Source organism: Oncorhynchus mykiss, chromosome 26 (genome assembly GCF_013265735.2).
Source record: "Oncorhynchus mykiss isolate Arlee chromosome 26, USDA_OmykA_1.1, whole genome shotgun sequence".
Classification (NCBI taxonomy): Eukaryota; Metazoa; Chordata; class Actinopteri; order Salmoniformes; family Salmonidae; genus Oncorhynchus; species Oncorhynchus mykiss.
This window is the reverse complement of record NC_048590.1, coordinates 23,400,744-23,425,419: the sequence shown is the minus strand read 5'-3', so window position 1 is coordinate 23,425,419 and position 24,676 is coordinate 23,400,744. Positions and strand designations below refer to the sequence as shown.

At 43.9% G+C, this 24,676-nt stretch overlaps 1 protein-coding gene across 12 annotated transcripts in view; it reads right to left on the bottom strand.

Moving 5' to 3' along the window:
• LOC110506437 (tight junction protein ZO-1) overlaps positions 1 to 24,676 on the bottom strand; it is a 153,132-nt gene that overhangs the window by 47,793 nt on the left and 80,663 nt on the right. For 7 of the 12 annotated variants that reach the window (XM_036963727.1, XM_036963732.1, XM_036963733.1 and 4 more), the window contains 8 exons: positions 12,137 to 12,193; positions 9,110 to 9,234; positions 8,828 to 8,930; positions 8,307 to 8,640; positions 8,082 to 8,188; positions 7,029 to 7,197; positions 6,636 to 6,777; positions 2,383 to 2,519 (listed from right to left, as the gene is read on the bottom strand). In XM_036963727.1, coding sequence (XP_036819622.1) covers positions 2,383 to 2,519; positions 6,636 to 6,777; positions 7,029 to 7,197; positions 8,082 to 8,188; positions 8,307 to 8,640; positions 8,828 to 8,930; positions 9,110 to 9,234; positions 12,137 to 12,193 — 1,174 coding nt within the window. Of the gene's footprint in view, positions 1 to 2,382; positions 2,520 to 6,635; positions 6,778 to 7,028; positions 7,198 to 8,081; positions 8,189 to 8,306; positions 8,641 to 8,827; positions 8,931 to 9,109; positions 9,235 to 12,136; positions 12,194 to 21,682; positions 21,844 to 24,676 lie in introns of all 12 variants that reach the window. The other 5 variants (XM_036963729.1, XM_036963731.1, XM_036963738.1 and 2 more) reach the window with 2 other exon arrangements.

The window sequence follows — 24,676 nt, the reverse complement described above, 5'->3', positions numbered from 1 at the left end:
GGAGGTCAGGGCACCTGGTCATGTGCCCTGTGTGTCTGGTCGGTATTCGTTTATGACAGTGGAGGCTGGTGGGAGGAACTATACGAGGTATGACTCATTGTAATGTCTGGAATGACGTGGAATGATGTGGTTTCCATATGTTTGATACTGCTACTTGATACTCCTCTGGTTCATGATTACAAGTTTACTGTAGATAGCTGGCTAGACTAACCTAGTAATAAAAACAATTAGTAGCTGACATGGCTAATTGAGTGACTGTCAGTGACTGACAAAAGAGAAGAATTGCTGATGCACAAACAAATTTCTAAATTGCACCTTGTGAATTATACTATTCTAACTCTCAACAGTAAGTTCAGACCCCGACTGTGTTCATAAATAAATAAAATATATTTAAATAATATATATAAATATGTATATTATTTAAATACAGTGCCTTGCGAAAGTATTCGGCCCCCTTGAACTTTGCGACCTTTTGCCACATTTCAGGCTTCAAACATAAAGATATAAAACTGTATTTTTTTGTGAAGAATCAACAACAAGTGGGACACAATCATGAAGTGGAACGACATTTATTGGATATTTCAAACTTTTTTAACAAATCAAAAACTGAAAAATTGGGCGTGCAAAATTATTCAGCCCCTTTACTTTCAGTGCAGCAAACTCTCTCCAGAAGTTCAGTGAGGATCTCTGAATGATCCAATGTTGACCTAAATGACTAATGATGATAAATACAATCCACCTGTGTGTAATCAAGTCTCCGTATAAATGCACCTGCACTGTGATAGTCTCAGAGGTCCGTCAAAAGCGCAGAGAGCATCATGAAGAACAAGGAACACAGCAGGCAGGTCCAAGATACTGTTGTGAAGAAGTTTAAAGCCGGATTTGGATACAAAAAGATTTCCCAAGCTTTAAACATCCCAAGGAGCACTGTGCAAACGATAATATTGAAATGGAAGGAGTATCAGACCACTGCAAATCTACCAAGACGTGGTCGTCCCTCTAAACTTTCAGCTCATACAAGGAGAAGACTGATCAGAGATGCAGCCAAGAGGCCCATGATCACTCTGGATGAACTGCAGAGATCTACAGCTGAGGTGGGAGACTCTGTCCATAGGACAACAATCAGTCGTATATTGCACAAATCTGGCCTTTATGGAAGAGTGGCAAGAAGAAAGCCATTTCTTAAAGATATCCATAAAAAGTGTCGTTTAAAGTTTGCCACAAGCCACCTGGGAGACACACCAAACATGTGGAAGAAGGTGCTCTGGTCAGATGAAACCAAAATTGAACTTTTTGGCAACAATGCAAAACGTTATGTTTGGCGTAAAAGCAACACAGCTGAACACACATCCCCACTGTCAAACATGGTGGTGGTAGCATCATGGTTTGGGCCTGCTTTTCTTCAGCAGGGACAGGGAAGATGGTTAAAATTGATGGGAATATGGATGGAGCCAAATACAGGACCATTCTGGAAGAAAGCCTGATGGAGTCTGCAAAAGACCTGAGACTGGGACGGAGATTTGTCTTCCAACAAGACAATGATCCAAAACATAAAGCAAAATCTACAATGGAATGGTTCAAAAATAAACATATCCATGTGTTAGAATGGCCAAGTCAAAGTCCAGACCTGAATCCAATCGAGAATCTGTGGAAAGAACTGAAAACTGCTGTTCACAAATGCTCTCCATCCAACCTCACTGAGCTCGAGCTGTTTTGCAAGGAGGAATGGGAAAAAATGTCAGTCTCTCGATGTGCAAAACTGATAGAGACATACCCCAAGCGACTTACAGCTGTAATCGCAGCAAAAGGTGGCGCTACAAAGTATTAATTTAAGGGGGCTGAATAATTTTGCACGCCCAATTTTTCAGTTTTTGATTTGTTAAAAAAGTTTGAAATATCCAATAAATGTCGTTCCACTTCATGATTGTGTCCCACTTGTTGTTGATTCTTCACAAAAAAATACAGTTTTATATCTTCATGTTTGAAGCCTGAAATGTGGCAAAGGGTCGCAAAGTTCAAGGGGGCCGAATACTTTCGCAAGGCACTGTATATATAGATATATTTAAATAATATATTTAAATAATAAATATATATAGTTTTTACTCTGACATGTCACAACCCACCATTAACATGTCCGTGACCCACTTTGGGTCGAGACCCATACTTTAAGAAAGGCTGCACTTGAGGAATGGACTACAGTACTATGGACTGGGCTTTTCTGATATGTGGGACAAGGAGTACAGAGCTCATTCCAATCCAGGGCAGAGGAGAGGGGGAAGCAAAGAGGGATAGGCACAGTACAGAGGAGTGTCAAGGCCTGTTTTGGTTCAGGCAGTTAGACAGGTGGAGGCAGCTGTGGAGGCAGCAGGGGCCCTGACTGACCTGGCAGCGGGGGCAGTTTGTCCTCTCTGGCCAGTGGCTGGACGCTGATGGCCTGGATTAGGGCCTCCTGGGAACCTTTAACAGGAGTCGACATCACCCCGGGCTTGGAAATCCTCTCCTCATCTCGACTTCTGTGGCTAGAAAAAGAAACAGTTGATTATTTATTTTGGGTTTGTTCATTATTTCCTTTGTAGGCCTACACAGTGAGATGAAGAATGGTAGCAATTATGAAAAGAGAACAGAAAGGTAGATGGATGAACCCCGAGTCTAATTAAAAAATATAAAGTATAGGAGACAAAACAATGTAGCATGACCTCTGCACCATCTCCACAGAGGGGTTCTGTTCTATAAAACTAATAACAGAGCATCCTGCACAGGCTGTGTGGGGAAGGTCCTGCTGTTTTAGCCCTGGGACGTAGCTACGGTGATGGAGTGTGTGTGATCTGTGTGTGTTGTTATGAGAGCGCCGTATTACTGACATCACAGCATGGAATGAGTGATAAGGCATTAGGAACAGTCAAGAACGGCTAAAACTATAAGCAGTTAAAAAGGACGGCTGTCTTCCTCTCAAACTATATTAATAGGGTCAGGACCTAGTCTCTGCTGGCCCTGGTTTCACCTCGGCATTGACTGCATCAGCAGCAGAGCAGACTCCAGGTGCTTTCAGCTGTGTGGTCTAGAGACTGTCCTCTCAACCCTACAGTATCACTAACAACCACACAGAGACCAGAAACACTAAATCAGTCATACCGAAGCAGACATTTTTCTAAAATGTTTTGATTGAGAACTGTGTGCATTACAAATGATTCATTCCATTTCCCTTCTCAACCTTCTAACCAAACCACAGCAGCAGTGCTGTATACCTGCCAGAGCCAGTCCCAGCTCCAGCTCACGGCAGCCAGGCACTGAGTGTTCAGATCAGATGTGTGAATGCCGTGCTCCGTCTCTGCAGCTCTACGCGGCTGTTTCTAAGAACAATGGGCGAATTCCAGCCTGGTCACGTGACCCCGAAGCTGGCATCCAGCAGCTTTTTACACGGGACAAATTAAGTGGTAAGCTGCACTACAGCCTGACTGTGTCCCCATCTTACACCCAGCGCTCACTCACTCTCCCTCACACAGGACTTTAACAGGATAACATGCACTCACATCCCAAAGACAAAACCAGACTCAAACAACAGCAAAACGTGTTGGCTTGAAAAGTGAAATGGTGACCCTTGCATTTCTAGTATTCCATTTCCTGTCTTTGTGAGAACAAATGAAAACACTCCATTACAATCATTCAACAGTGGAATTCCAGATAATGTGGTTAAAGTTCAGAGTGCATTAGGGAATGGTGGAGATAAAGACATTAAAAAGGGCTGCAGGGCAGTCTGCGTTGCAAGGGATGAATTTCAACAAAGCTATAATCGCCTGTCTATTTGTCTGTCCGTCCGTCAGTCAGAAAGGGCCTGTTGGCCTGTCCTGGCACCGCACCTGTCCTCCCTGCCCTGTCCTGGAGGCAGCATATCAACTAAACATAAATCCCTACGTACTGCTTTCACCTTGCCTCCCTCCCTCCTTTCTCTCCTTTTCCAAACACAACCGTACACAAGGACCAAAGCAAAAAATCTGCAATCTGTTTCTTATTTCCTCCTGTGGCGTCAATCTAAGGTTACGCTGTATAAATGGACATCGCAACACAATAATCTTGTTGTGACAAAATGTGCTCTGCATCATGCAAAGAGGGATACCTTTATTTTGTAATTCCCACAGACCCCTGTCAAAACATCCATCTAAAATGGGACAGTTGCACAGCTTTTTTTATTTAGTAGTTATTTGAGGAAAATCCCTTACAAAACCAAATGCAGGAGGCTAACTAACATTTTCACAGTTCAATGAGGTACTTTCACAAAGACGTTTTTTATTTCAGGTAAGTCAATTAGTCAAGTGTTGATTACAATGACGACCTGATTCCATATTAGGGAATGGTTTCTCACAGGGACAAGAGGAAAATTTAACTATAGAGAAAACCTCAACTCTGTGAACCGTCTGATTCTGGGGCAAATCTCTGTGGGAAGCGTGTCAAATTCCTGCCTGGCCTCCTGCATAGCTAATACATACTGTGATGACTACTGCATGCATACTGGTCTGGTTATAGCCAATCCCTGCTGACACTCACCATTTAGTCCCTCTTGACTGACATTGGCTTAGAACTAGACTACCAACATTCAACCAAAGTGCTCAAGGCTCAGGAATAAAACATATATTATGCTACTCATTGTGTATGTACACAAAGACAAGTAACGCCAATTCAAAATCCCCAAACCTAAAGGCTAACTCTGGAAAGAAAACAAGACAGAAAGAGCGATGTAGATCAGTAGTACTAAACTAAGTACAAGCCTAAACTCTAGGATGGTCTCAACAACTACTGGCAGGGTGTTTTTGTGACATTGTGACACTTACAGTGGGAGTATTCTGTATAAGAATGTCCCTGCGTTCCTGCATTGAGACAAGAATTGTTATTCCACAGTATTGTTGACAGTTATATTGGGGCTGATTTACGGCAATTGGTTACTGGAGTGGCTTGGTGACAAACAGGCAGCTGTAAATCACTAACAATTGGTCCCTCCAGATATCTAGCATCTATCTAGCCAGGCATTCATTCATCCCAGCCTCTGATGACGAATTGACTTTAATGCCATTACACAATGTTCTCCACTGCCTCAAGTGGGTACTAAGTTTTCCATGGAGTTGTTGATTTGCCATTCATCTGATTCCATATGGGTTGACAGGGCTTGGGGTTAAGACCCAGAGCATTGAGGAGAGACCAGTACCGCTATGAAGTACCAACCAACCGGCTGTCAGTTTCCCATTTCAGATCAATGCTACAGCTGCTTATTTGCATTAACGCCATCATATCAGGATGTCTACAAAACCCTACAGCAGCACTGAGGAGGGAGCTAAAGACAGGTACAAACACAGAGTGCTCAGCAACTACAGGGGGCTACGGGATGCTAAATGTATGTCAAATCTCTGTCAAATAAAAAGGACTGTTCACTGCGATTCAAAAAGGACAGAACCAATGCTGGCAGAATCTGAAATGAGTAGGGCCTTTTCAGGTATCTGACCCTCCACACGTGTGCTCTGCAGCAGAAATAGCCAAACCAGGAAAGGGAATAGAGGACATGGTAGAGTTTGGAAGCAGAACACTTGACTTGAGTTGTGTTGTGTTTCGTTTTGAATCCAGGGCTTTCTCTCTACAGACCCTCTCCTCCAGGGCTCAGAGCCTTTCCGCTCGACACACGAGCTCCATCTGGGCAATCTATTCTCATCCTGGTTAATTGCTGTGATACGGCAGGCAGGCCGTGTGATCAGAAACCAGCAGCAGCCTTTCCTTCCACAGCTCTATCCCTCCCTCCAGCCCCTCTGGCGTCAACACACTACATACAGTCAGCCCGGCTAACAGCGCCAAGCCTCCTGTCCAATCTGAGAGGAACTGTCAAGCCGCGCTCAGTCAAGGCAACTCATCTACTGGTCTACTTCTCTGTCTAGCGACTATCTACTTAGTCAGCTACGCAGGCAGCTATGCAGGCAAGCCAGTCGCCACTACTTAATGTCTGTCAAAGCCGGTTACTGCATCTCTCCACTGCTTTCCACACAAACTTACTTTAGCCTCCAACTGAGGAGATCGAAAGAGAAAATTGTGCAACAGAGGAAAGAAACAAGACATTCAAATGACTGGGAAAATGGGAGAAATGAGGCACATGTTAATATTTAGACAGTTTATCAAATATATAGTTATCATTGTACTGACTGAGGCTCTGGCCCATTCCAGGCTGGTGGTTTCCTTTAGGTTGTGATGAGTTATTATGGACACTGTATATAGGGAGACTATATGGTGAGCTATAGGGAGGGGTGCAGGGGATGGGACATCGATGTGGAAAAGCATCAATATCCTCTCCTCTGCCTCTCTGTGACCTCTGACCCCTACAGCAGGTCATTATGGCACTGCTGGGGTCATAGAGCCACATATTTCTGTTCTATTCATCCTGTGTCTTCATTATCAATTGATTTATACACAGCCCTCTAGAAGTGCTGGTGATTAACACTAACTAACCACTTATGGGCTTTAACATGATGCACGATGAGGCTTGAATTGCAGCGCTGTGGGTGTCTGTGTGATGTGTATGACAGCTGTCCCATGACGATTGTGTAATGTATGTGTGTGTGTGTGTGTGTAGCGTGTGTGTGTAGCGTGTGTGTTTTCTTTACCTGCCATTGCTGATCTGCCGTGGTGAGTGTCGGGAGGGGTCCGAGGGCTCAGACCGGGTAGGGGAGCGGGATCGACTGCCCCGTGCTCGATCATGGGATCGAGAGGAATGGTCTGAGGTCAGTGAATGAATTTCTGAAATGTCTGTTAGAGCAAAGTGGTGTTTAGTATAGCGATTGAACCATTGAAAAAGAGATTGAAAAATAGAGAGAAATCAGTAGGAAAAGGATTAAGTAGTAAGTTTTCCTTTTCAGATACCTCTGGGAAATTGCACCCTCATAAAATCATGCCATATTGTGAGCTAAACAAAACGGTGTTAATCAATATGAGGTTGTTAAAACACGAGATTGATTGAGGTTACCGTCCTGTAGAGAACGCACAGAGCTCCATCTCACCGTCTCGGTCGGAGTTGTTGCCGGAGGGAATGCTGTCGTCCATATCGGGGATGTTGAGCAACGTGGCTCTGTCGTCTCTCTGCACCACCATCTTTAACTTGCCCTTTGACCTCTCGATCAGCTTCTTAGCATCTATTAATGACAGGTTTTCGGTCACTGTGCCGTTAATCTGGGAGAAGAAAAAAGAGAGGCTGTTTAAGGAAGGATTCATTCTCATCATTGTACAGTTTAACTTTGGACTCGTGTAACAGCACACATACGCAAAAGCCATACCTGTCCATGGAGTAAAAGATATATAATGACGTTTAAAAATGTCTGCTATGCTTTAGCAAATGTTTCACATGCACAGTGCTTTACGTATGGTCACTTGCTGTGAGAGATTGAACATACCATCATACAATATTGCATAAAAATGAAATCACCACTCCTTGTTTAAATGTTTATACAGGAAGGCTAAAGTCCCACAACCACACGTTATCCCTCTTTCCTGTACACACTTTCATAGTTACTACACTTGTAAGACTTGAGATCTATACAAGGACTTTTTTTTAACATAGGACAGTCAGAATCCAGGGTCTACATTCTTGTGATGAGGTAGATCTTTCCCATCAGCGACCGACTAGTCAGGAACCAAAGAGAGTGATGGAATGCATGGAATGCTTGGTTACTGAGAAGCACACTAATGAACTTTGAACTCACATTACAGGCATCTCTCTCAGAGGGGACATATAAAACAGAGAAGGCTAGAATGACTAGATGTCACAGTGAAACGATGTGTTGTGTTGATGAAGTTCGTGTGAAGGTGTGACATTGTATATCCCTCCCCTCTCTAAGTCTTTGTGAGGCCCTGGCAACCTTCCAATATTCACACTAGCTTATTAGTGAATGCATGCCCAAAATATTGCCTCATGGGAAGTGGTATGCTTAGTATATTTCTGCTCTGCATCTCAGTCCCTGTTTCTTTGAGTGCCCGTCAAAGGATTTGAACCGGTGGCATTCCCACTCCAGGTCATCGTGCATAACGACCAGCCCTATCATGTCTCTGGTTCTCACCTTCAGCACCACGTCTCCCTCCTGGATGTTTCCGTCCCGTGCTGCCAGGCTCTCTGGGGAGATGTCCTTCACAAAGATGTGGCTGGCCAAACGCAGACCATACTCTACTTTGAACAACAAAAACAAAACAATATTAGCAGAGCCCTGTGCAATACCACACCTTAAACTGTAGGGTCAAACTGACAACGCAAAAGAAAGACCTAAGCTGGACATTGTGGCGCCCACCTTCATTCTTGCGGGACTTGACAAGGGTGACTTTGGCGGGGCGGGACGGTGTAGAGGAGCCTTGGGATCGGCCAGAGTGGGGTGAGATGCTCCTCTCTCGCGAGGCACTGTGTTCCCGCCGGCTGCTGTTGCTGCGTTCACGCTCGCGGTCATTCGTCCGCCTGCTGGCCGTGCCGCCGCTCGCCGCGCCATAGGCGCTGGTGGGCCCGCTGCGGCCGCTGTGCTGCTCGTAACCATCGTCTTCATCAGTGTCCTCTTCCTCGTGCTCGGACATAGTCTCCCTGTCCCCCGGGCGAGATACCGGGATCTGAACCTTTCGTTTTCTTCGGATTGTCTGTGGGGGAAAGAAAGGGGCATAATGTCATTCTCAACCACCTCAAATGACCTCTTATTAACTCAATGAAGTGAGAAACGTGTCTAAATCCCTGGGGTGACATTCATAGAAGAGGAATGTATTTGCCGAGGGCCATAACGTTAAGGTTAGCCTGTTGTTCATTCCTCTGAGGAATACAACAACTCACTATTTTTGCGTTCTTTCCACTCTTCCGAAGCTGCTGCACTGCGTACGCATGCTCTACGTTGTCCATGGACACTGCGTTGACCATTACCACACGGTCATTTTCCCTGGAAGGAGAAGAGAAACAAGGAGGCTCAATCCCGGTCAGGATCTACATTGACCACTCCCAAATCAAGACCATAGCAGTAACATATAGGGCTGGTTACCCAGACACAGATTAAGGCTCGTCCTGAACTAAAAATCAGGCTCACAGAAAATCTCCATCGAAAGTGTTTTCTGCACTTACGATAAGAGTCCTTCTGCTGGGCCTCCCTTCAGGACGTCGGAGATGACAATGGAAGTCTCACCACTCTGGAAGTGAGGGTTGTCCCGGCCCCCTGAGATGGCTATGCCAAACCCAAACCCTGGGGCCTGCACACATCACACACACACACACACACAACAGAAGTTGGAGAGGACATGAGGTCTGGGACAACAGTGTATGTTTTCTTCAATTCCTCCATCTGAGTTTTTTGCCTGAATGCAATTGATGAACATAATACTGTACACAGTAGACTACATAGCCCATACTTCCTCAGTCCAGATAGCGTAGCAGATCCGATACATAGGAAAACACCCACAGATACTCTAAACTCTAGTCATTCTATTTAAGTCAAAAGGAAGCTATCATCAACCATCCCTTCATATAGCCTAGCTATAGCAAAATGATTAGTGTGTGTTATGACCATGGTTAGAAATCACACAGAGAGAGAGAGAGAGAGAGAGAGAGACAGAGAGAGAGAGAGAGAGAGAGAGAGAGAGAGAGAGAGAGAGACAGAGAGAGAGAGAGACAGAGAGAGAGACAGAGAAACAGAGAGACAGACAGACAGACGGACGTGTCTGGCACAGTGATCTGATCTGCTCTCAGGTCTCTCTCCTCTCTAGTCAGTCTGTCACCTCTGACTGGAGCCTCCATTATCTTTTTTTCCTCCATTATCACAGCCAGCCTGACTCTGTCCTGACTCCTGATCTCCTGACAGATGGCCAGGCCAGGACGCCACTCAGGACTGGAGACTGAGAGGAGAGACACTTATAATAACCCTGATGGTGATCCGCTCGCTGGCACAACCACACATTGACTGCATGCCTCTAGCCTGGTCCCAGATCTGTTAGTGTCGTGGAGCCAACTCCTATGGTCGTTATGTTAGTAAACATTGCACCCCTCCAGACAGCCAATGAGATAATCCATGTCAACACATCACCTGTTTCACTAGTCTAGTCCTGAGAGTGTATGTCATTGAAAAGTGTAAACACCAAAAAACTTAATAGCATGCTTACCACAGTGCAATCATGGAGTAAACTAATTTAAGTGGTAGGCCTATACCAGTGTAAGTGGGATAATAATATGGTTTTGGAAAGGGAGCCAGAGTTATGCCTTCACCACTGTCGTGAATCTACTCCTGTTGCAGTAGTTTTGCTTTCCAATGGTCTAGTGTAGGGGTTTCCTAAACTATTTCAGCCTAGGACCAAATTAGAAATGATCTGTTTCCTGGGACCAAAGCTCCTGAAAACATGCTCCCACGGGAAGATTTGGTTCAGGGGGCCCACGTCAAGTTTCACGCAATTCTACACATTTGCCATGGGGCGTAGAGAAAACGTGTCTGTTTTGAAGCAAGTTTTATGCAGTTGTACACATTTTGCCATGACTTATGCCATGTTGATAGGCTGAGTGGGAGTGACTAACAAAATCAATGTTTCAAATATGCCCGTAACCGGCAGCATGCCGACCCGTTCCCTGTCCTGTCTCTTAAACAATGAGAATACAGGGTTCTTACACCCCTACCCCTAGTGCATTTGACCAATGAAAACAAGGCGTTTCACACACCAATTAATTAACAATCTAAACGTCGTTCAGATCATAAACATACTTGAATATATCCCAGCACATATCTCAATGACTGTGCTAAGCCATGCTTAATGAATAACTAGACTTTGGGGATATGAACATGTATGTCCCTCTCGAGAAAAGCTATTAGAGCTCTACCCGTACCATTCATTAACTATGCGCTCCAACGCACCCCACCTGCCAGTCAATTCTCTGAACAGGAAGTGAACAGAACCCTCTCCAATAAACAAGGAATACAAGGTAATCATACACATTCCTGATGATCTACCTTTAAGTTTGAATTAGTAAACTTTAGTGTACTTTCGATCACTTAATGTACGACCAGAAACAGCCTATATTAAATCGGGAGACGCACAACAAGAGTATGTCGCCGAACCAACGGCCGTTGCTCCCAAATCAAACTCTTAAAACACTGTTTCTCACCTTTTACAGGTGATCAACAACAATCAAGAGGACTTTTCAAACCCACAATAATATCAATAAGTAAATGTGCTTCTCATCAACTGTAAATCATCGTCAGTGTCTGGTTATTTAACATTTCTTTAAATCAAGTGATGGAGGACATGGGACGATCATCACTGTGAATTACATGTCAAGAGAAACACTGCTGATGCACAACCACATGCAGAAATTGCACCTTGTGTATTTTACTATTCTAACTCTCAACAGGAAGTTGAGACCCCGACAGAAAAAATTATTGGCAACATTGTACACTGGTCAGCGAATTTGAATTCTAATCAAAAAAGTTGTAAATCCATGGATAAAAAAAAACTAATGTTTTAAAAGCTAATATTTATATAGGGTACTAATGGTGATGGACAGAAAAAGAAATTGCTACAGTTAGATATCAGGATATTATTTTTGACGATATATCGTATCTTTTTTTGACAATATCGTAATACTGTTTTATTTAGTTTAGTTACTTTTGTACACTTATTTCCATGACTACATTTCTCATGGCTCTCTCTCATTCCTCTGCAGCAGACACATGGTGAGCAATATGTTTGGACCATGGAATCATAATAAAATCACAGTATTGAATCGCAATACATATCGTATCGGTACCAAAGTATCGCGATAATATCGTATCGTGAGGTCACTGGCAACTCCCATCTTTAGGCACTAACAGACTAGTTCATGTGTAGTCCACACAACATACAGTATTCCCTGTGATCCTGGAGAGCCATGGGGCTGGCTTGCCTACAGGAAGAGAAGAGAAACACACAGGAAGAGGACGCTACATAGCCCTCTTCCTCACCACAGCTTCCTGACATCTGTATGCTGGGCCCATTGTGTGTTTCATCACTTCCTGATCCTGCATCTGGCCTTCCCGGCACTGAGAGAGAGGGATGATGATGTAGGGATGGAGAGGGCTACATAGGAATGGGGAGGAGAAGGAGAGAGTAACGGAGAGAGGTAAACACTTACCCTGTGAAGGGTCACTGTGTGCTGTTCCCATATTACAGTTTCCTCCATCGCTGAGCTCTAAGACAGGGAGAGAGAGAGAGAGAGGTGTCACTAACATCATTAGGGTAATGAGGGTAAGCAGTTAACACTGTGATAATCACCATTCCAAAACAGGGTAAAAGTCCACGGGAGGTAATGTATTTAGTGCCAGTGTAAAAAACAATACTCCAAAAAGTACAGATTTTCTTCTAAAGGCTGACAGAGATTGAACTTGTGGTAGACCTCGGAGTGTCTCTGGGTGGCTGGATACTCAGTCACGGTTTTAAAAGCTTATCATGTGCTCTCTCCGTTTGCAGAGCACTTTTGATGGTCTGGGTTTCATGCTGAGAGAAGAGGGGGCGGAGGCTGCCTGGAGGGCAATGCTCTTTACCAGGTACCCAGCGGACAGAGAGAGAGAGAGAGAGAGACTGAGGACTATTATACCCCAAACACTGAACCACAGACCACTGGGACATCACCACTGCAGTGTCTCACACACACACACACACACACACACACACACACACACACACACACACACCAGCTTCGCCTACCGTTGTATCCCACATGTCGTGTTACTGGATCACTGGGGGTGAGAGACTCTGACAGTGTTTGCTTGCACTTTTGTGAGCACCAATGTGAAGTGTAATCTGCAAACATTATAGATGCGTGTTGCACAGAGCAGACAGCCCACACAGATTCAATCTGGTTTACAGAGCAAGTGAACATTTGTTTGCTATAAAAAGATGGACCATCTTCCGTTTGTTTTGAGGTTCATTCTAGGTGAGGAAGGTCTACCTGGACCTCAGTGCTGCCTGCCAGTGTGGATTAAGCTAACAGTAACACTACAAAAGAAACACCATTGACCAGACAGACATGAATTCATCCCACAAACAGGCAGCTCCCTCCCTCTCTGGGTCTAACACTGTCCTCTGTCCTGTCCTCCCCACAGTACTGCTCCACCCGTGACTGTGCTTTGGCCTGCAGCTGTAAATCACAGTTCTGCACCCACAAATCCACTTTTAGAAGTCTGACTGATGCACAACAAGCCCTTCTGGTATCCAGGCATTTAGCTGTAATGATACAGCTGCTCTAATGCAGAGGAGCAACGCTGGAGAAGAAAAAGAAAAGCAAGCAAACACCTAACAACATTATGACCAACCTCTTCTTCATCCCCATCATCACAGTAATCATCAACAAGGCTATTACGGTCTCCTCTAGACAGTTCATGTTTTGTCTGGCTAATGCTGAGTGGACCTGGTGAAGACAGGTTTGGGATAGCTGAGAAGCAGGGTAGAGACAGCCATGGAGTTCACAATAAGTGACACAGCATAGCCTTGTGTCACACTAACATGTCTGGAATGGCCAGACTGGGAATATTTTACTAATATTATATGACTAAGAAGTTACAGGACCAGCAACATTTTACATTTTTGCTCAGAATTCCTGTTTGACTCAGTTTGAGTTTTTTCAGGGTGTGGATAGGAGGAGGGCTAGTGTTGTCAGGGTGTGGGTAGGAGGAGGGCTAGGGTTGTCAGGGTGTGGGTAGGAGGAGGGCTAGTGTTGTCAGGGTGTGGGTAGGAGGAGGGCTAGTGTTGTCAGGGTGTGGGTAGGAGGAGGGCTAGTGTTGTCAGGGTGTGGGTAGGAGGAGGGCTAGTGTTGTCAGGGTGTGGGTAGGAGGAGGGCTAGTGTTGTCAGGGTGTGGGTAGGAGGAGGGCTAGTGTTGTCAAGGTGTGGGTAGGAGGAGGGCTAGTGTTGTCAAGGTGTGGGTAGGAGGAGGGCTAGTGTTGTCAAGGTGTGGGTAGGAGGCAGGCTAGTGTTGTCAAGGTGTGGGTAGGAGGAGGGCTAGTGTTGTCAAGGTGTGGGTAGGAGGAGGGCTAGTGTTGTCAGGGTGTGGGTAGGAGAAGGGCTAGTGTTGTCAAGGTGTGGGTAGGAGGAGGGCTAGTGTTGTCAGGGTGTGGATAGGAGGAGGGCTAGTGTTGTCAAGGTGTGGGTAGGAGGAGGGCTAGTGTTGTCAAGGTGTGGGTAGGAGGAGGGCTAGTGTTGTCAAGGTGTGGGTAGGAGGAGGGCTAGTGTTGTCAGGGTGTGGGTAGGAGGAGGGCTAGTGTTGTCAGGGTGTGGGTAGGAGGAGGGCTAGTGTTGTCAAGGTGTGGGTAGGAGGAGGGCTAGTGTTGTCAGGGTGTGGGTAGGAGGAGGGCTAGTGTTGTCAAGGTGTGGGTAGGAGGAGGGCTAGTGTTGTCAGGGTGTGGGTAGGAGGAGGGCTAGTGTTGTCAAGGTGTGGGTAGGAGGAGGGCTAGTGTTGTCAAGGTGTGGGTAGGAGGAGGGCTAGTGTTGTCAGGGTGTGGGTAGGAGAAGGGCTAGTGTTGTCAAGGTGTGGGTAGGAGGAGGGCTAGTGTTGTCAAGGTGTGGGTAGGAGGAGGGCTAGTGTTGTCAAGGTGTGGATAGGAGGAGGGCTAGTGTTGTCAGGGTGTGGGTAGGAGGAGGGCTAGTGTTGTCAAGGTGTGGGTAGGAGGAGGGCTAGTGTTGTCAGGGTGTGGATAGGAGGAGGGCTAGTGTTGTCAGGGTGTGGATAGGAGGAGGGCTAGTGTTGTCAGGGTGTGGGCATGTACAGTACGGTAGTTTAGTCACGGTGTGGGTATGTACAGTACGGTAGTTTAGTCAGGGTCTGGGTATGTACAGTACGGTAGTTTAGTCAGGGTGTGGGTATGGTAGTTTAGTCAGGGTGTGGGTATGTACAGTACGGTAGTTTAGTCAGGGTGTGGGTATGTACAGTACGGTAGTTTAGTCAGGGTGTGGGTATGTACAGTACGGTAGTTTAGTCAGGGTGTGGGTATGTACAGTACGGTAGTTTTGTCACGGTGTGGGTATGTACAGTACGGTAGTTTAGTCAGGGTGTGGGTATGTACAGTACGGTAGTTTAGTCAGGGTGTGGGTATGTACAGTACGGTAGTTTAGTCAGGGTGTGGGTATGTACAGTACGGTAGTTTAGTCAGGGTGTGGGTATGTACAGTATGGTAGTTTAGTCAGGGTGTGGGTATGTACAGTACGGTAATTTAGTCAGGGTCTGGGTATGTACAGTACGGTAGTTTAGTCAGGGTGTGGGTATGTACAGTACGGTAGTTTAGTCAGGGTGTGGGTATGTACAGTACGGTAGTTTAGTCAGGGTGTGGGTATGTACAGTACGGTAATTTAGTCAGGGTGTGGGTATGTACAGTACGGTAGTTTAGTCAGGGTGTGGGTATGGTAGTTTAGTCAGGGTGTGGGTATGTACAGTACGGTAATTTAGTCAGGGTCTGGGTATGTACAGTACGGTAGTTTAGTCAGGGTGTGGGTATGTACAGTATGGTAGTTTAGTCAGGGTGTGGGTATGTACAGTATGTTAGTTTAGTCCGGGTGTGGGTATGTACAGTATGGTAGTTTAGTCAGGGTGTGGGTATGTACAGTATGTTAGTTTAGTCCGGGTGTGGGTATGTAGTTGTTCTCTTAAACTCCCATTTCTCTGTAATGAACACAGTTAACCCCTTGACCCTGATTTTCATTGCATTTCAATGTGGATGTTATTAATGTCCATAATTGGCGCAGGCAGGCAGGGTTTGTGCTGCTCCTCCCTCCCACTGTCTGCCCCTGAGACTCCCACAGCCGGCCCGCCATTATGTGGGGGGGGACCTGACCCATTTAGCCAAAGCCGCCCCCCTACCCGACATTCTTGTCAAGTGTTTGTAAGGCTGGAGGTCATACATTTTGCCAACAGTACACTGCAAAGCAGACAGCGGGGCCCCAAGCCATGAGAAAAATGTCCATGATGTTTGTGGACCATGTGACAAGGGGGCCTCGTCTTAGGATGAACAGGACACTGAGTGGTGAAGCTATAAGGTGAGAGGAAGGGGGCAAGGCTGTAACTGACTCTGTATGGGGCAAGGCTGTAACAAGGCAAGGCTGTAACTGACATACATACTCTGTATGGGGCAAGGCTGTAACTGACATACATACTCTGTATGGGGGCAAGGCTGTAACTGACATACATACTCTGTATGGCCAGTAACTGGAAACATTCAATTAAAACCGTGTACAGATGACATTTTAAAGAGATTTGTCTCTATCCCATACACGGGCAAACTACTTGCAGCAGAGTATCTATGTACAGCCTTAACAATAGATACATGACCTCTCTCTCAATACGGGATCCTAAGACAATGAAGAAGGCTTATAATTCACTGCCTCTCCCTGCACTTACCCTAACCAACCCCTTCACACACACCCTTCCAGCCATGGGGCCAGATGTTAGAAGACAGTACAGACACACGCTGAAGAATCTCCAACGTCCATTGTTTTCCTCCCTCTTCCCCTCCTGTGGTTCTTCCTTTCACTGCTGTGGTGACTCAGAGAGTGGCCTTAGTAGTGGGACGTGTCTGACTGGGAAGGGCCTTACCGCATCGGTAGGGTGTGACTGGCAGTACCGGTCATGAGGGCGTAGGGCTTAACGGTTATCGGTAGACCTCTGGGTCAGAGAAGGGTGGTTAGTGAGTCAGGAGGAGAGAGAGAGGAGCTCTTGATCACTGAGGACTGTTTACTCCAGTGCGGCTAAACTCTGCTCTCGTCTTCTCCTCTGATGGGATTATCTTTTTAATGATTCACCATAATCTGGAGCAGTGATTAAAACAGCTTGTTGTGAAGTGTCAGTGGAGTGCAGAACAGGGTCTGGTACAGAGAGGACACTGCAGAAATCAGGTCCTAATCTGATGACATTATGCATGGCTGTTACAGCCATAAAAACACATGCTACTGCTGCTGTGTTCTACTGCTGGGAGCAATCCTGAAGAGGCCATCTGCAGGGACACTATTTATAAAAAAGGCCAGTGAAACTTGTTGCTATGATACTACACATTGAATACCGAGAACAATACCACCGAACATTAGCATTCCTGTTGAAGATAAATGCAGATGGCCAAATCCCTGACCGGGACCTTTTCTCCCCTCCTAGACACCCATGAACAGTAGGAGAACACTGGGAGTGAATATTGTTTCAGCCAGGACAGCACAGCCTTGCATTCCCCCCATTTGACTCATGTAGCAAATGCTAACAATACTATCTGATGGAAACTGTTACAGGAATATTAAGCCTTGTAGCATAGGGCCAAAGCAAATGAATAGCTAAACAATGTCTGACGTTCCAGAACAAATATGACAGCAACAAATACCCCCAAAATGGTGATTATCTAATCCCAAAGTGGAGTTACATAAAACAATGAGTGCCTTGATATTACGAGGGGGATGTTTGGTATATTTATACCATGATTCACATTTAGTCAGGCTTGAGCCATGGCCAGAGAGGCCCTGTTGAGAAACAAAGGTTAGGCAGGTGTGGACAGCCCAGTGTACAGCATGGGCCTTGATGTGTGGTTAAAGGGGCTTTTTGTGTTACTGAGCCCTCCCAGAGACAGCAGCCTAAGCTCCTCTCCGGCCTGCTTCAAAGACAATACACAACACAGCACAGTGCAGGCCATACTACTGACAGCCCAGAAATAACCTGTGGCAGAGAGCTTTCAGTAGGACGACTGGGGCTCGGTCATGCTCTGTGTTGTAGTGTTAAGGTATATAGCAAGTTCCCTCATCCTGATTCTCTGTCTAGCGATGGTATTCTGATTAGCAATTGAGAGTCTTAGCTGTGGGTGAGAAGGTTAGCTACCTAACTCATTAAAACTCCTTCAGGCCAGGATCCTTTTTTCAGAATTTCCGCCTGACTGATGTGCCCAAAGTAAACTGCCTGTTACTCAAGACAAGAAGCCAGGATATGCATATAATTGGTAGCATTGGATAGAAAACACTTTGAAGTTTGTAGAAAAGTTAAAATAATGTATGAGACTACAACACAATTGATATGGTAGATGAAAATCGAAAGAAAAACCAAACAGAATGCAGGTTGAAAAACATGTGGGGCGTCATCTTCAAACAATCGCATGGTATGCTTTCGCTGTAAAGCCTATTGTAAATCGGACAATGCAGTTTTTAACCGATATAAGATATATGTATGTTCAGAAAAGTTTAATATTATGATTATTTATTTGAATTGCACGCCCTCTAATTTCACCGTATGTTGTCGACAGGTGTCCCGCTGACAGGACGCCTATTCCTAAGAAGTTTAAATTAAATGATGACTGTGCTCCCGTGCTCCCTCCTCATTACACCCCCATGCTGGATGGAAGACAAGCTGCTATAAATAACTTCTGATATCCAGGATGATTACAGTTGTAGTTTTCACTCAGAGAATATGTAATCATGCAGGATAATCAGTGGGACAAAGGCATGAGGAAGCTTGGGACAGATCACCTCCATAGAAATAGAATTACAGAACACTGACTTGAACGGGGATGCCCCTTTTTCAGTCTCAGCTGTCTAACTACAGTATGAGAAACCAAAAGTGATGAGAACAGGTGATGAGGTTAGGTCAAGTGGTCAGGTATGTGTGATATCATGAGCAAACAGGAAACACAGGCAGAGAGGGGGAAGTTTCTGTTCTGTGCGCTCCTTGATTACATGTCGCAGTCCACTATCAGTCATCATCCCTTTAACGAATCAAAAAACATGGGAGTGTCACTGCCAACATAATGCCCTTGGAGACACACACACACACACACACACACACACACACACACACACACACACACACACACACCAAAAGTTTGGGGTCACTAAATGTCCTCATTTTGAAAGAAAGGCTATTTTTTTGTCAATTAAAATAACATAAAATTGTTCAGAAATACAGTGTAGACATTGTTAGTGTTGTAAATAACTATTGTAGCTGGAAACGGCAATTTTTTAATGGAATATCTACATAGGCGTACAGAAGCCCACTATCAGCAACCATCACTCCTGTGTTCCAATGGCACGTTGTGTTAGCAAATTCAAATGTATCATTTTAAAAGGCTAATTGATAATTAGAAAATCATTTTGCAATTATGTTAGCACAGCTAGACTTTAGACTAGTTGAGTATCTGGAGCATCAGCATTTGTGGGTTTGATTACAGGCTCAAAATGGCTAGAAACAAGGAACTTTCTTCTGAAACTCATCAGTCTATTCTTGTTCTGAGAAATGAAGGCTAATCCATGCAAGACATTGCCAAGAACCTGAAGATCTCGTATAACACTGGGTACTTCTCCTTCACAGAACAGCGTAAAATGGCTTTAACCAGAATAGAAAGAGGAGTGGGTGGCCCCGGTGCACAACTGAGCAAGAGGACAAGTACATTAGTGTATATAATTTGAGAAAGATGCCTCACAAGTCCTCAACTGGCAGCTTCATTAAATAGTACCCACAAAACACCAGTCTCAACGTCAACAGTGAAGAGGTGACTGTGGGATGCTGGCCTTCTAGGTAGAGTTGCAAAGAAGAAGCCATATCTCAGACTGGCCAATAAAAATAAAAGACTAAGATGGGCAAAAGAACACAAAGATTGGACAGAGGAACTGTCTCTTCACTGTTGACATTGAGACTGGTGTTTTGCTGTTACTAACAGGTACAAAAGTATTTATATCCACAGTAAAACAAGTCCTATATCGACATAACCTGAAAGGCCGCTCAGCAAGGAAGAAGCCACTGCTCCAAAACCGCCCAAAAAAAGCCAGACTACGGTTTGCAACTGCACATGGGGACAAAGATCGTACTTTTTGGAGAAATGTCCTCTGGTCTGATGAAACAAAAATGGAACTGTTTGGCCATAATGCCCATTATGCTTGGAGGAAAAAAGGGGGAGGCTTGCAAGCTGAAGAACACCATCCCAACCGTGAAGCACGGGGGTGGCAGCATCATGTTGTGGGGGTGTTTTGCTGCAGGAGGGTCTGGTGCACATCACAAAATAGATGGCATCATGTGGAAAGAAAATGATGTGGATATATTGAAGCAACATCTCAAGACATCAGTCAGGAAGCTAAAGCTTGGTCGCAAATGGGTCTTCCAAATGGACAATGACCCCAAGCATACTTCCAAAGTTGTGGCAAAATGGCTTAAGGACAACAAAGTCAAAGTATTGGAGTGGCCATCACAAAGCCCTGACCTCAATCCAATAGAAAATTTGTGGGCAGAACTGAGAAAGCGTCTGTGAGCAAGGAGGACTACAAACCCGACTCGGTTACACCAGCTCTGTTCGGAGCAATGGGCCAAAATTCATCCAACTTATTGTGGGAAGCTTGTGGAAGGCTACCCAAAAAGTTTGACCCAAGTTAAACAATTTAAAGGCAATACACTCAATTAGTATTTGGTAGCATGTAAACTTCTGACCCACTGGGAATGTGATGAAAGAAATAAAAGCTGAAATAAATAAAATCACTCTCTCTACTATTATTCTGACATTTCACATTCTTTAAAATAAAGTGGTGATTCTAACTGACCTAAGTCAGTGAATGCTTACTAGGATTAAATGTCAGGAATTGTGAAAAACTGAGTTGAAATGTAGTTGTCTGAGGTGTATGTAGATATTCCATTCAAAAAATTGTCAGTTTCCAGCTACAATAGTCATTTACAACATTAATGTCTACACTGTTTTTCTGATAAATGTGATGTTATTTTAATGGACACATTTTTTGTGCTTTTGTTTCAAAAACAAGGACATTTCCAAGTGACCCCAAACTTTTGAACAGTAATGTACATACATACATTATTTTACTGCTCTAGGGGTGTAATTATTGTTCAGATAACCTTATTATTATTATGTTTTGATTTACTTTTTATTTACATTTTTTCACTCTTTATGTGATGCACAATGCAGAGAACACCGGAAGAAGAATGATCATTTAATTACCATAGGGAATTATTATAATGTTTGTGTGTTAATTAATCCCATAAGGGATGGGTTGCCAATTGGCGATTTGACACCAATATAACATTTCAAACATTCATTCATGCTTTGGTGTGTTTGGTCAGGTTTTTGTAGCACCTTTGTTATAGCTAGTAGTCTTCATACTCTCCTTCAGCTGTCCCCATAGGAGAACCCTTTGAAGAACGCTTTTCGTTTCCAGGTAGAACCCTTTTGGTTCCAAATAGAACCCTTTCAAAAAGGTTCTACCTGGAACCAAAAAGGCTTCTCCTGCGGGTACAGCTGGAGAAGAGTGTATAGTTCATATAGGGAGGATACATCTAAACACAAACATGATTGACTTTAATGTGAAGGTTGCTGTGAGGTAAGATCCTTATGGAGTATTAGGTCAGTGTGTCTGTGTGGTCGTGATTGTATGGAACAGGAAGCTACCAAGAGCAAGATTAACCCACAGGAAATTGAGTTCCCTTCCTGTTTGCAATGAATAGTTTCAGCTTCGAGAGAAAACACCCTGGACGGAGAAAAGAGAGCTCCTTGGAAATGTACCTAATCATATGCAAAACATTTTAGACTTACAATGAACCAGGTAAAACAATACAGCCAAATCCACAGATTTCTCAAAAGATAAAGTATAGTGTTACACGAGGCAAAATGCTGTATAAACATCATATATGGTAAATATTCAAAGGCCATAAAGTCAGTGTAATACAATACTTACACACAGAACATGGACATTTCGGAGAGTGGACCGGGTTTCTGGTTCTGATCAAAGAAACTAAGAGTTCCTGAGGATGTCTCGTCTGTCTGCCAGAGAGGAGGCCTATAGCTCCAGGGGTGTCATCTTTACATGTAGACCAGACACACAACAACACAACGCTCCTGGAAAATAAAGCCAGTCCTAGAGTAAACATGGGCTTGGGACATGTGATTTGGATGTACACACATTAACACAGACAGAGACACAGCTGCAGACCCTAACTATTCCCTCTGCAGCAGAGGCCCTGCTCAGACCATGTGTGTGTGTGTGGTGTCTCACTCCTACCTCTGTCTAGGACTAGGATCTGTCCGATCCTTGACCAGCATCTGCACAGCATCACCATACAAGCCAGTAGTGGTGTTCTTCACCATAGGCCTACGACACAGAGTTCTAGCCAGCACCTGCCTTAATCACTCATAGAGGCTGAAGGTACAATTAGACGATCAAGTCATAGCCTTATTTTAGGACATTAAATCAGCCGTACATATTATGCTGCCCAAATAAAGACCACAGCGTGTATGTGTTTGGTTATGTATTCCTAAAACACCACAGCAGTAATGGATGGGTAGACTATCTATGAATAGAGGTCATTATGGGAAAAGACCGGGGAAACAAAACAAAGTGGCATAACACATCAAGTCTGCCCAGCAACCAGGCTGTCAGACATGACTGGTTGGCTCTCAAAAACAATACAATCATAATGGATGCAATCTAACCAGAACCCCAAAATAGAACATCAATGCAAATATTGTACTGGTAGGCTAATGCTTGATATTGAACACATAATTGTGGTGCATTGAAATGTAATTCTTCATTGCAACGGTTTCGTATTCAATGATGCACAGCTCACTTCCCTTCCACAGCACAATTGTACTTCCCTGAAGGGAAATCCCCTAGGTCACAATCAAAACACACACTGCACTAGTGCTCCAGATTTTCTGATTACCAAATTGAAATGTGTAGGCCTAGTCTGCAACCTAAATCTGCTGTAGATCATCGGTACATTATTTCTACGATATATCATATACACAGTACCAGTCAAAAGTTTGGACACACCTACTCATTCAAGGGTTTTTCTTTATCTTTACTATTTTCTACATTGTAGAATAATAGTGAAGACATCAAAACTATAAAATAGCACATATGGAATCATGTAGTAACCAAAATATATTTTATATTTGAGATTCTTCAAAAAGCCACCCTTTGCCTTGATGACAGCTTTGTACACTATTGGCATTCTCTCACTATTGGCATTCTCTCAACCAGCATCATGAGGTAGTCACCTGGAATGCATTTTAATTAACTTTTTATGGCTGCAGGGGCAGTGTTGAGTAGCTTGGATGAAAAGGTGCCCATTGTAAACGGCCAGCTCCTCACTCTCAGTTGCTAATATATGCATATTATTATTAGTATTGGATAGAAAACACTCTGACGTTTCTAAAACTGTTTGATTTATGTCTGTGAGTTTAACAGAACTCATATCAGAAAAACAACGGAGAAATTACACTTCCTGTTTTTTTTTCTGAGGGTGGCAGATCTTCAACCAAGCTCTCATTGAAATTACAGCGAGATATGGATGAGTTTTCACTTCCTACGCCTTCCACTAGATGTCAACAGTCAATAGAACTTTGTCTGATGACTCTAATGTGAAGGGGGGGTCGAATGAGACAGGAAATAGTCACCACTGCCACGAGTTGACCATGCATTCACTATGTGCGTTCACAGGGGAAGCACCTGCGTTCCACCACTCGTTTGAAGTCATTCTAATTCTCCGGTTGGAACGTTATTCAAGATATATGTAAACAACAACATTCTAAAGATTGATTCAGTACATCGTTTGACATGTTTCTACTGACTGTTACGGAACTTTTGGACATTTCGTCACGTTATAGTGGACGGGCTTTGTGACTTTGGAATTGTTTACAAACGCGCTAACCAAAGTAGCTAATTTGACATAAATAATGGACATTTTCGAACAAATCAAGCATTTATTGTGGACCTGGAATTCCTAGGACTTCCTAGGACTGAATTCCTAGGACTGCATCTCCAACTTGGCTTCTGTTCTGAGCGCCGTCTCAGATTATTGCATGTGTTGCTTTTTCCGTAAACTTTTTTTGAAATCTGACACAGCGGTTGCATTAAGGAGAGGTATATCTATAATTCCACGTGTATAACTTGTATTATCATCTAAATTTATGATGAGTATTTCTGTTGAAACGATGTGGCTATGTAAAATCACTTGATGTTTTTGGAACTAGTGAATCTAAATAGTAAACTCAGATTTTTTTATATAAATATGAACTTTATCAAACAAAACATGCATGTATTGTGTAACATCAAGTCCTATGAGTGTCATCTGATGAAGATAATTCAAGGTTAATGATTAATTTTATCTTTATTTCTGGTTTTTGTGAATGCTATATTTAGCTGGAAAATGGCTGTGCTTATTGTGGTTTGGTGGAGACCTAACATAATCGTTTGTAGCGCATTCGCTGAAAAATCATATTTGAAATCGGACACTTTGGTGGGATTAACAACGAGAATAGCTTTAAAATGATATAAGACACACGACCATAACAAGTTAACAGGTGTGCATTGTTAAAAGTTAATTTGTGGAATTATTTTCCTTCTTAATGCATTTGAGCCAATCAGTTGTGTTGTCACAAGGTAGGGGTGGTATACAGAAGATAGCCCTATTTGGTAAAATACAAAGTGCATATTATGGCAAGAACAGCTCAAAAAAGCAAAAATAAATGACAGTCCATCATTACTTTAAGACATTAAGGTCAGTCAATCCAGAAAATGTCAAGAACTTTAAGAAGTTTCTTCAAGTGCAATCGGAAAATTCATCAAGAGCTATGATGAAACTGGCTCTCATGAGGACCCCCACAGGAAAGGAAGACCTAGAGTTACCTCTGCTGCAGAGGATTGGTTAATTAGAGTTACCAGCCTCAG